This window comes from Pelecanus crispus, chromosome 2, assembly GCF_030463565.1.
Source record: "Pelecanus crispus isolate bPelCri1 chromosome 2, bPelCri1.pri, whole genome shotgun sequence".
In the NCBI taxonomy this organism is placed as follows: domain Eukaryota; kingdom Metazoa; phylum Chordata; class Aves; order Pelecaniformes; family Pelecanidae; genus Pelecanus; species Pelecanus crispus.
The window spans coordinates 40,933,947-40,947,411 of NC_134644.1; the positions used below are offsets into that span (position 1 = coordinate 40,933,947).

The following is a 13,465-nucleotide window of genomic DNA, read 5'->3' on the forward strand; positions in this document are numbered from 1 at the left end:
GGTAAACTTTCACATACTTAGAGGACTGAAACTATGTCTCTGTTGGAAACAAATGGTAGGTTCTTCTGTCTCGGAGAACAGAGATGGATTGGTTCCTGTCCCTTATAAACAGACAACATTTTAGAATTCAGCACTTTTCTCTCTGGAACAAAACTGGCAAGCTCATAAACATCCCTCACCATCTCTCGTATTAGTACTTGCCTATGGAGGGTTGATACTTCTCCAGGGTTTTGAGTTACTTTTTGTTAAGAGGCTGTGCTTTAATCCTGGGCCAGTGCTGACATGCTCCATACCCTAAAGATACTCAAAGAGCAGATGGTGTCAGATGGCAGTGTCCTTAACTGGTGTCACTCGAACTGCCATTTAACAGCACTGTGTTGGCTTGAGCCTGGGATGTAATGAAGCTTTGCTCTTTGAGACCCTCCAGATTGACTTCCTGTTGAACTAACACCTCAAACTCAGTTCCATGTCAAATGTGAAGGACAAGTGAGGAGCCTTGCAGCAGGTACCGTGGGGCCCACTGAGTGATGTCTGGGTGCATGTCTCTTAAACAAAGTATTCATGATCTGCTCTAAGACATCAGGCAGAGGTCACATTTACCAGGGAAAATCTTCCTCTGAATGCACTTGCTAGCTTGACACTTTTCTTTCCACATAGTGAAAGAAAAGAGGAAATAATCAAAATTCTTCAAAAAGTAAATAACATTATGACAGGTTATAATATTGTAATACTTAACTGGTATATTATGGCTTTCTGAATCATTCAGCCTTGAGGTATTTATGTGCACTAACAGAAAAGTACCTCACAGAAAGAAAAATGCTGAAGAACATTACCATATTGCTGAATGCACCAGGGACAATACTATTTCCTGAAAAAGGCCAGTGTATGTGAAAAAGTAACATCAAGAAAATGTATCTGTGATGATGCTGGAGCAGTAATAGCTATGGCAACTACACTTTTTCACTATCAGCTGAGTAACATTCTGCATTTATATTGTGAACAAAGCCGCAGGACAGCCTTAGAAGATTGGATGTATCTTCATTTCATTAATGGAAAAATTGAAGACAGGATTTTTTTTTTTTTTTTGAAAGCTATGACAAGCTTGTGAAAAAGGGTGGGAACAGAAGTAAAATCTGCTTTCCTGCCTGGTCTTTTTACATATAAAAATTTCAACATTTGTCCTTGGAGGCATTAAAAGGCATTCTACCTTAGCAGTTCTTCAGTGGTTAAGGGAGAGGGGGAAGAAAAGTAAAGCTCTTTCTAATGCACAGCCCTAAGAAGGAGACAAAGATCACAGAATGACTTTCCTCCGTTTTCATAATCAAAAACCTATTTCTAATTTCTACACACAGCGCTAAGTAGTAATATTTCAGAACCATCATTCATTCCCATGGTAACATCCCTTGATATTACAAGCAGTTAATTATGTCATTGCTGTGTGGTACACTGTGTGGTTTATTTACGGAAGGACATAAACATTTAACAAAAGCATCTTTGAATATATGAACGAAATAAAATCTGCTGTTCTATCCCTCTGGTCTTTCCTCATGCTCTACGCAAAGAAAATGCAGTATTAGCAGATTATCTGCTGAAACCTATAGAAATACAATGCTCTTGGTAAAGAAATGTAATATCATGATATGGCAAAGAAGAGAATCCTGCCTGAGATTTTAACTAAACAAAATTATTTTCTAAAAAGACATCATATAAAATTATACTTGGTATAATTGGATTTGATATAAATAGAGATTATAGATTACTAAGGATTCAAAACAGAATAAATGACTTCATGTTTTTTTTAATCATTTCTGAGCTGCAACACGTGACATCTCTGTCATGAAGTAACTGCCCCGACCGTCATCAGGATCCCCCTTGTAAGGGAAAGAACCTGAGAAAAGATGGCCAAAAAATTCTGAACTGTTTCACTGGAAACCACAAAAAGAACATTTATAATTGTTAGACATTCTGATTTATAGTACCAACTAAATAATTCTGTGGTGAATGGTCACTGGATATGCATTTTGATAAACTTGAATTATTATTGTTTTGTTAAAAAGTGACCTGCAAATATAATGCAGTCAATACAGGGAAAAGAATATTGGTTGAGTAATAAAGTCTAAAAAAACCTGTTTAAAATGTCAATCTAAAAAAATGTGAATTTTTTAAAAATAAGAACCTTAAAACTTTATCAAATTTAAAAGGTAGGTCTTAGACTAAAATACAGACTTATTGATAACGCTTAAATACGTTGTCTAACTCTTTGTTAAAGGAATTAATCCTGGAAAGCTCCTCAAATTTTACATATCTATACATTTTTATCAATAATTTAGACAACTATTAAATGTATGATGACTAATTCTGCAGTTAGAGTGGTAGAAGAAAACAGAGTACATTGCAGAGTTATGTGAATTATTCAGCTAAAAAGCCAAATGACAAGAAGTGAATTTTAATACAATCAAATGGAAAGAACACATACGGAAATAAACATTTCCTGATTATTCCTACAGGATAAAACCCTCTGTTTAGAAAGCTGTGATTCACCAAATTTTAAAGGTCATAATGGATTATCACCTCAACCTTTCACTGTATCAAAGAGCACTAATGTGATTCTGCATTAAAAATGTTTAAAAAGAGGAATGCCACACAAGAGTAGAGAGATGACCTTCCTTTTCCTAAGTAACCACTTTGCTGAGCCCATTGCTGGTACAACATATCCTGATCTGATTAACTCATTTCAAAAGGTGTATTAAAACCCAGAAGAATTGAAAGGAAGACCACAAAAATGATCAGATCTAAAAAGCAACTCTCATAAAATGAATCTCCAGGTCTTAGTGTCCTATGTAGCAAAGACAGTGTTGAGAGATTACTTAATCACTGCGTAAAGGTAAGTTAAATGAGGATTTTCAACCTTGCTATCAAGAATGCTACACGGGCCAAAATCTGGGTGATGAAGTCAGAAAAATTCAACCTCACAGGAAGAAGTAATATCCTTGAAAATAAATGTAAAAAAAAAAAAAAAAAAGAAAATAAATCCCGACAGATTACAAGAGGAGTGATATAACTCATCGTTATCTGCTCTGCGGTCTCTGAAATGAAGCAATTTTCATGGGTAAGAAATACCTGGGGGACAATCAGACCAGGTGCAGTAGCAGCCCCTGCTAACTTTGCCCTTAACCCAGAAATGACCAGATACGGTCTGAGTTTTATTTTGCCTCCCTTCTCTGAAGCCCTGAGCAGTGGATGGACACTGGAGATAATCCTCAGGGGATGTTCTGTGATGCTATAGAGAATCCATTCTCTTGGATAGCCTGCTGGCATGTGCTGCACAGATCATTGGGAGGAATGTGGTGGACAGATTTCAGGTCAGAAGGAATTTTGCACAGGTCAGACCAGCAAAAATCCTGGTGGGTTTTTTCCTGCCTTCCCGTGGATCATCCGCTGGCTGATTTGGGGATACCTAACCTCATCAGTTTGCTACAAGTGCAAAAGCTGTGAAGGTTGGTGGTATCTCAGTCTCTCTTGTGCTCTGTTTATCGTGCATAACTGTTAATCTCTATAGGATTTAAATGCATTAGTGTGACCCAAATTTACAAAGTTAATACCCCATGATGTTGACAAGATGTGCGGGAATGTTGTGAAGTAGTACAGGGATGCACCCAGTGAACCCCTGCAGCGAAAGCTGTATAGGGGGTGGCTTTCCTTGTCCTGTGAGGGTAACAAACAGCTCTCCCATGCTCTCAGGAGACTACTGGCTCCGAATGTTTTTGTTTCTAATATATTTGGGAGTAAGAGTTTAACACCTGAATGTTATCACAAATCTTTTGCTCTCATTTCATAGAATCATAGAATCATTTAGGTTGGAAAAGACCTTTAAGATCATCAAGTCTAACCATTAACCTAACACTACCAAGTCCACCATTAAACCAATTAAGGGTAGAGTAATAATTTCATGTTTCCTGGCTTGGTGGCTGGATTATTTTTTAATGAAAGTAAAAACTAGGAATCATTAAGGCTGGAAAGGACCTCTAAGATCATCAGTCCAACCATCAACCCAACAGCACCATGCCTACTAGACCATGTCCCAAAGTGCCACGTCTACCTGTTTTTTGAACACTTCCAGGGATGGTGACTCCACCACCTCTCTGGGCAGCCCGTTCCAATGCTTAATTACCCTTTCCATGAAGAAATTTTTCCTAATATCCAATCTAAACCTCCCCTGATGCAGCTTGAGGCCACTTTCTCTCGTCCTTTTGCTAACTACTTGGGAGAAGAGACCAACACCCACCTCACTACAACCTCCTTTCAAGCAGTTACAGAGAGAGATAAGGTCTCCATGCTCTCCATGGATCCAGTGCCGAAAACCAGACTACTTCAAGTGTTTTTGGTTTTATTCTAATCTCTACTCTAGAGCAGCTGCTGGGGAAATGCTTGAACTTGAAATGATATTGTAGAATCCCTGCTAAACACTCCTAGCCTTCTTTCCGAAGGGAAAGAAACTTTAGCTTTTCTTCTTGACACAGTAATCTTTCCGCCATCATTTCAGTAGCTAATAATTCATCCCTTGCACTTGCTTCTAGTGTCATCATTGCTCATGTACCCTCACAGAAGCAATACAATACATCAGACTAAAGCTGTTGGGGTTAGAGGTTTACACTTGGCTTTTGAAGTCTGTGATTCCAAACTTTCAAATAACACAGTATTTATAGATTTTCCTAGACTCATAACAGTGGCTACTAAAACACTAAAAAAATTTGAAAATACAAGTATAATATGTCTTTCACATCTGATCTTTTTGATTTGCAAACTTAGGTATCATACACTTAGTTCTACCCACTGAAATATTAAACTTTATTTTGCTTAGATGTTGCACGCTATAAATAAACCTTAAAATTATTGCAGTTGTGCCCCGATTTCTTCACAACAGTGCTTTTTCACATAACTAAATATACTAACTTTTGGAGTTCAGTTCAAAAGAGTTTAAAATTGCTGCTTTTTTCAAAGCATATCTAGGCATATTAACAGCTGAATTGATTGAAGCTCTTTGTTTACTTTCTCTGATTTGTCTTGGCAATATATAAGTTGAATTTTAGATTGGAGGCTTTGCTGATTCTGTTCCCAAGGTACTGACTTCTATCTTACTATATTTCTCCTGGTCTGAGCAAAATATTACAAACTAGCCAGCCTACAGTAACACTTTTTTACATACTGGAGGTGATCAGCATAGTTTGTGAAGATGCTACATTTAATGAAAGCACATGAATTTTATACAACTATCAATGCACACATCAAGTATCATTCTGAGACTGTTGAACTGCAAATGGGCATAAAAAGCATAAGCTCACATGCTGTGAACTTCAGCATGTCCCTTACAATACAAGAAATCTTAGGAACAGACAAACGGCATCTGTGCCAAAATGCCTCTACTTTTTTTTTTAGCAACATCAGTGGCTATCATACTCCCAAGTTTAATAGTATGACAGTATAAAGATACAGTGGTTAGCAGCATCTGATAGAACAACTGGGTACACCAATTCAATCTTCTTCATGGCTTATAAAATAATATGCACTGTATTACATAAATATTATTTTAGTTCTAATACAAACATGAAAAGAGCCTTTGCAAAGATTTACAGGTTAATACAGGGTACTGCACTTACCAAGATGTGTATTCATCATCTTTGCACAATATTTGCACATGGCTTCCAAGTTGTTTAGTTGTCCTTGTAGGAATGAAATCTGGGCTTCCAATTCCTCCTCCTACAATTATGAGATTATTAGCATTAAAAAAACCCAACTTTCTACAACACACGGTAAAAGTGCTAAGCTAACCCTTGACATGCTTAGCCACCTCCTAATTTTTCCTATGCCTTTGCTCTTGAGAAACTTTTGGAAATAAAGAGAATCACCTTCCAACTGTATTTATTAAAAGAATTTTAAATTCTTTTGTCATTTAATGGAAATAGGGTTTGGTTTTAATGTTTCAGTGTTTATTAATACTACTCTCTTTCCCTCTAAAGAGTCAAATAAAAATCTGTCTACATTGATCCAAGAAAGGTTAACAATTCATTTTTTTTTTACAGATTAGCTACCTGGTTTTGCTTGTGTAAACAAAGTACCACAGCAATGGCTGAAAAAACTGAGCAAATGAGAAAAATCCTCATTTCTGGCAGAGTAATTTCCACAGCAATTCCTTTGAAAGCTCAGAAAAAAATTTTGGTTTTTTTCAAGGCATGTATTTAATGAGACCTAATACCATACCTCAAGGATGCATTACTGCCATATATTTTGATCGTGCTCTATCTGTATAAAAAAACCTGTATTTCTATGCTCAGCCAACTGCAATTCCACACAATGTCTTACATAATATTTAGGTGAAAGTTATTTTCAACTCACATACTATAAAGCACTTACTTTAAATTATCAAGTTATGTTTAATAAAAATGTATCAAGTGTAATGTAAAAAAATAATTGAAAAAAAGATTCTTGATTTTAAGGACTAGGAGAAGCATTATTATCTAGCCACATGCCCTGTCTAAGCAGTGGGAACTACCTCAGCTAAGAATTTCTCTTTGAACTACTTTGCCTGTTTACAAATGTATCCGGTCTTGACTTTGAAAGCCATATTGCAGAGAAACTTCACTACTCCTTTGGAAAAATTCCTTCAAAGCTTAGTCACAAACAGTATTAAGCAGTTTTTTGGTTTTTTAACTATGCAATTGAATTCAAGGCATTCAAATAAAGGCAAAGTAACTTTTTAGCCTCCTGTTTTTCTTAAGAGTTTTGCGGTTCTATCATACTCTTGTTTGATGGAGACTGCTGAACATTAGAGTGTGAATTACATTTCAAATGAAAAAAATCCAAAACTGATCAGCAAGAATAAAGAGAACGAATCAATCGTGATTTAAAGGTACAAGTGATCTTAATCTCCCATCAGAAACTGTCAGACCCAAGAGAAGGAAATTTTGCACCAATATACCATATATCCAAAAGCAATTGACAGATAAAAAGAAATTTAACAGTAGCATTTTGCAAGATCTAGCAATATCACTTTTTCCCTACACGCTTTTTCTTCACACTTACAACCTACAGACATGAAACATTTTTTCTTTGCTATTTCCTTATATTAATATAATCTCACCTTACTTTACTTAACCTTATACATTGACCACTTAAGCCTTAAAGGGATTGATTTTATATTGCCAACTTATAGTTGCTGAAAGAGTAACCTCATTCAAAGCCTGCAGTTCTGTCACAGCCCATACAATGGTATCTGCGTTGATATTTCTATACAAGCAATGTCCTTGCAGAAGACCTTTTCCTAGTACATACAGCTAGCGATTGCAAGAAATAATCCACCATAAATTTTAAATCACCATTGCACCGCAAATGCAGCTGTAAGACAGGGAAAGGCAAAAATATGTGAATATTTTACTATAAAATAACATAATCAAATTCTAAAATCATTAGCCAGTAATTGAAAACAGATTTATCTCCTACAAGTAAGAAAATTTAGAATCGTTTAGGTTGGAAAAGACCTTTAAGATCATCCAGTCCAAAAATAAATATTTCCATGTTTCCCAGGCTATTTTTTCTTATTCATGGATGAGAACTGCAGTAAATTGATCTTAAAATGCTTCTGGACAGCTCTATCTACTTGAGCAGATTCTGAAACTAACCTTTTCAACCATACAACAGTACTTCTTCATCTGGCAAGTGAGACCAGTGCTAAGTAAACTACATCCACCATTCTTTTAGCTTGTTAGGATCCAGCATGGGGAGCAGAGAGGTTCAGCAGACCCAGCACTCACAAAGGAGAGCACCGTGGCTGGGAACTCACATACAGTGCAAGAGGTTTCCTGCCAAGTGGGAAATCTTGCACAAGGCTGAGTGAATGCTCTAGGAGTTCCTGACCTTATCTGGCACCCTCAGGAAGGGCACCAAGACAGTTAAGTTGACACTTGACACACAAGAGACCCAGATGTGCTGTTTGCCTAAGAAGACAACACCCAGATGGTGATGACTTGCTACAAGACATAACACCTGCCCCTGCTGTCACCAGCAGTGTTGTGGCAACCTCTGTGCAGATGGACCCCTGAGGGTCACATCCCTGGAGGGAGGTTTGCTCTGTTGTAGTTGCCGCAGCAGCAGGTGAGGAGCTGCAAGAAGAGGCAAGTGTATTTTATTGCATTGGGGTGACAAACAGGTGAGTGACAGGATCTTTCAAGGTGTAAAAGCTTATGCCGCAGACAGGGAAGGTACAACTGAGGCAAGATGCAGTTGAAAGAAGACACACACTCCTACGAGGGTGGAAACTGGAAGGTTGTGACTTCTGGCAGCAGATGGGCTGCCCAGTGGTGCAGGGCCCAGGCAGCAGAGGGGAAGAACAAACTCCCTCAGAGGAAGAATCCAGGTTGGACACCGTATCAGAGTGCTACCAAGACAAAGTGATGAGTGACAGTGAGTGGTTGGTGACTCTTCCAGCCAGACTCATCAACTAGGGAGGTTTCTTGCTTGCCTCAGTTTGTGGTATTGCCAAAAGACTGTTTGGGGTCACCTAAAGTTTTGACCTTTTTTCTGCTTATTCATGCATACACCAATGTCATGGTGATGTGAAACCATTTCAGTTCAAAAGTGACTGTAGGTCTCCCAAGCAAGGGTGAAAGCGACAGGAATCCTGGTGGTGTTTCTCTTTCTTTAATCCTATGGCAAAAGGAAAAAGCCTGGATAGCAGCAGATGTATCCAGTAGACCACATATGGCTACAAATTCGGTGGCACTAGCTGGGCTTCAACTATTTTGCTCGTGGCACTCAATTTGATGAGGAAAGACAACTTAGAGAATAGGTCTACCTGGCAAAGAAAGGGAAGAACATCTTTGTGAACAGACTTGCTAATCTAATGGGAAGGACTCTGCCACAGAACAGGGACCTAACCCAGAAATACGTGAGGAAGCAGCACATATGGTGAAGGTATGTAGAAGGTCCACTTGGCTGAGTAAGGAGCTTCTTAATTAACTAAAATTTGGAAAGCACATATGGAGATGGAAATGGTGGAAATGGAGAGCACATACATGGAAACAATGACAGGAAACAAAGGACAAGCACACAATCATTGTTTGGGCACAGGAACAAAACTAGGAAGGACAAAACCCAGCTGGAGCTAAAATTAATGGGGGACATCAAAGGGTAACAAGAAGGAATTTTACCAGTATGAAAGCAGCAAAAGGAGCTTTAAAGAAAATGTAGGTCTTTTGCTTATTAAGGGAGCTAAGATAATGATAGATGATACAGAAAAAACTGCAGCACTCAATACCACTTCTGACCCTGCTTTTTAAGCAAAGTCAGCTTCCAGACCTCTGCATGTACAGTTTGGGAAGGACAGGGACGGCTAAGAGTTGGGGGGCAACAGGTTGATGAATACCTGAAGAAGCAGTATGTATTCAAATACATGGGGTCACATGGGATACACCCATAGGTGCTGAAAGAGCTGATGATGTGATTGCAACACCACTAGCTATCATCCATGAAAAATTACTGCTATTACAGGACATCTTTGAAGACTGGAGAAAAGTTAATTTTACATCGGTATTAAAGAAAAGTGAGAAGGAGGGTCTAAGAAACTATAGAATAGTTGGCCTCACCTTAGTCTTGTAAAAATTGTGGAGCATGTCCTCTTGGAATCAATTACCAACATGTAAAGGACAAGACAATAATCAAGAAAAGTCAACAAGGATCTACCAAGAGCAAATCATGCTTGACCAATCTGGTTGCCCACTAAGATGAAATGACTGGCCATGCAGATGAAGGGAGAGGAGGTGAATGCAATATATTTTTACTTTAGCTAGGCTTTTGACATTTATTTCCAAAAGTATCATAATTTATAATATGAGAAAGTATGGACTGAACGAAAGAATTGTAGGTGGGCTGAAAATTGGTCAGACCCCAAGCTCAAAGACTAGAGTCAATGGCTTGATGTCCAGTTGGTGGTTGGAAGTGAGCACAGTAACCAATGGCCTGCTATGAAGATACTGTTCAGTATCTTCACCAACAGCCCATATGAGAAGACAGAATGTACGCTCAGTAGATTTTCAGATGATGCAAGATCAGGAGGTGTGGCTGCCATGCTGACTGGTAGAACTTCAATTCAGAAACACCATGAGAAACCGGAAGCCCAGGCAAAAGAAACTGTTTTGAGGTTTCTGTTTTAGAAACTTCAGTAAGTGCAAAATTCTGCACCTGAAGAGAAAAAAACGAATGCACCCGTGCAGACAGGGAAGGAACTTGCTATGTTTCAGGCCTGCTGAAAAGGATCTGGAGGCTACAGTGGCTGCTGAGTTGTTTATAAACTAATAAAGTTATCCTATCGTGAATAATGTAAACAGTGCACTTGGCTACATTAGGAGGAAACTCGTCAGCAGATCCAGGAAAGTATTACCCGCCTCTACTCAGTGCTTGTGAGCCCTCACCTTGAATAATGTTTTGGGCCTCCAGTTCAAGAAGGATGTTGAGAAACTGGAGAGGGTCCAGTGCAGGGCTACTATGATAGTTACAGGTCCAGAGGATGGGCTGAGGGAGCTAGGCTTTTTTATTTTGGTGAAGAGGAGCCTAAGGAGTATCTGCTGGGAGCCTGCAACTATGTGGAGCTACAAAGATGATGTAATCAAACTCTTCCCTTCAGTGGCAGATGATATAGAAGGGACCATAGCCAAAAATTGCCCCTTGGAAGGTTCAAATTGGTCATTAGGAAAATATTGTTCATTTGAAGAGCAGTGCAGCGCTGGAAGAGGTTACTCGTAGAAGTGGCAGAGTTTCCATTCAAAGTCACTGACCTGATCCGATGTTAGTGATTGTCCTGCTCCCAATAGCACCTTTAGCAGAGGTCTCTTCTAATCAACATTTCTAAGCCTAACCTTTTCACAGTATCCTTCTAAAATTGTTCTGCAAATTATGAATGTTTTAATGTTTTGTAAAGGTAAGCAGCAACACAAAGCCCCTCAGAAAAAAGGACAAATTTTTTCAGTATTCTGAAGTCAAATTCTTTAGCAGTAATAGATGAAACAACTGATTTATAGCCAGCATTGTGCAGATGCTCTCGATTCTTGTCCAGACAGTATTCACTGTGCTTTTCTTTTCTCTAAGTGCCAACTTCTGTGTTTCACTGTGCTGAGAAAGTGAGTACCCTGTATAACATTTTTATTTTGTGTACAAATAGCAGTGCTGATTTGCTCTCTCTTATGCATGAACAGAGACTTATAAATACTTTGAACAGGCCAAATGTAAGTCAACAGAAAAACATTATGGTCTATGCTTCCTTGAGAAACTGACCTTTCAGCTGATCTGATACTCACAGTACCAGAAACACGTGAACATTTATTCAAACTCATTCAGCCACAGCTCTCAAAGGTTAACCAGTTGACCACAAAAGAAAAATAATTGAAATAACTAATGAAAACAAAAAATCAATGTCAACTTACCAAACAACATGCCCTATAAAGCATATAAAGTCAGCATTTTCTAATATTGGGAACTGCATTATGAGGAAGAAAACCAAATCAAGCAGCAAATCAAACAAAGGAATCACTCCACCAGACATGGGAGACCAAGATGTGCAGATTTAATGACGCAATCTTGCAGAAAAACAACTTAATAATACTTTCTGAAAATGTAGTCCCAGGGTCCTCAAAAAACTTTTCCACACCTTCAACATTCCAGATGATGTAGAGCCTTACAGATAATCAGTAACATCTTGAATTGAAAACAAGAATGAAAAGGAGGTAGATTATTTGTGATGCCACATTGATTTACATTTCACTAACAATATAAAGCAGGGTAGTATTTATGCCTCCAGTCAAAGCAAGACTCTATTTGAGTGCCTCCACATACACATCTCCAACTATTTTTCTTCTTGTGGCAAGACTGAATCTGCAAAAAACCTGACTTACGTTTATGTTTCTCATATTCTTCTTTCTTCTTATCCATATCCAGAACTTTGCTTACATTGTTACACTTCCTTTTTTCTTTTGCCATGAAAACTAATTCCTTTATGATTAATTATTTGCCATTTCTTTGCTATTTTTTTCCCCAATCTATACAGCTCTGCTGCTCTCCATTTGTCCAAAGCTTGGTCTTCCCTTTTTATTACTTTTCCTTTCATCTATCTTCTCACCTTTACAAAGACAGCTATGGAAATAAATTTTTTATGTCCTTCCTTCCCTCCTGAGCTTATAATGAGATCAGCGATGCCTCTACCATACCCTGTTTTTCATCAAATTTTACTGTTTCAGAAAAACAGCTGTGACTAACTGAAAGCGGTCAGCACCTTCAAGAACAGATTACAGAAATTTTTACAGTTTGGCATTGTAATCCTATCGTTTTACAGCTCATCACTTTACAAGCTGCAATACGGTTTGCAGACATAGGTAAGGGCACTGGAATTTAGCATCCTATACAAGCCAAGGTCTGAAGAAATATAGTTTTGGAAGAAGCCACTCTTTCTCAAACTTGTTTTTATCAGTTTAAACAAGTTTTCTCCCAAATACATGATGTGTAGCTTAACGCAGAAGTAAAAGGGCTGGAAAACAGGGAATATGAATGCACAAAATCAGGACTGTAACATCTTTCTTTCATACTAACATTTAGTTTTCAGCCTTACTGTTCAGGAAATGAAAGAAAAATTGTATTTTTTTTTCTGTTCTACTCATGTAGAAACTCAAGGAAGTGTAAACTCTGTTGTCAAATGCTTACAACAATATACATCCAAGCACGTCACTCATGAACACTCAGAACGGCAAAACTCTATTCATCTTAAAGCTGAATCCTTCTGAATGTGAATTAACTTGGCAGCACCACCAAGTGTTAAGTGTAGCCAAAAATAAACTACCTTCAAAGAGAAGAGCATTTAAAGGTATTTAAGGTGTTTAAGCAATAATGCTGCCATTAAAAACTATGGTGGGTTGACCCTGGCTGGATGCCAGGTGCCCACAAAAGCCACTCTAACATTCCCCTCCTCAGCTGGACAGGGGAGAGAATATACAACAAAAAGCTCGTGGATCGAGATAGAGGCAGGAAGAGATCACTCAACAATTACCGTCATGGGCAAAACAGACTCGACTTGGGGAAATTAGTTTATTACGAATCAAATCAGAGTAGGGTAATAAGAAATAAAACCAAATCTTAAAAACACCTTCCCCCCACCCCTCCCTTCTTCCCAGGCTCAACATCACTCCTGAATTCTCTACCTCCTCCCTCTGAGCAGTGCAGGGGGATGGGGAATGGGGGTTGTGGTCAGTTCATCACACGTTGTCTCTGCCGCTCCTTCCTCCTCAGGGGAGGACTCCTCACACTCTTCCCCTGCTCCAGTGTGGGTCCCTCCCACAGGAGACAGTCCTCCACCAACTTCTCCAACGTGGGTCCTTCCCACGGGCTGCAGTTCTTCCTGAACTGCTCCAGCGTGGGTCCCCCACAGGGT

General features: G+C 38.7%; 1 protein-coding gene across 3 annotated transcripts in view; it reads right to left on the reverse strand.

Moving 5' to 3' along the window:
- Positions 1 to 13,465, reverse strand: part of TBC1D5 (TBC1 domain family member 5) — a 196,894-nt gene that overhangs the window by 18,776 nt on the left and 164,653 nt on the right. For all 3 annotated transcript variants that reach the window (XM_075704984.1, XM_075704982.1, XM_075704985.1), the window contains one exon: positions 5,658 to 5,757. In XM_075704984.1, coding sequence (XP_075561099.1) covers positions 5,658 to 5,757 — 100 coding nt within the window. The remainder of the gene's footprint in view (positions 1 to 5,657; positions 5,758 to 13,465) is intronic.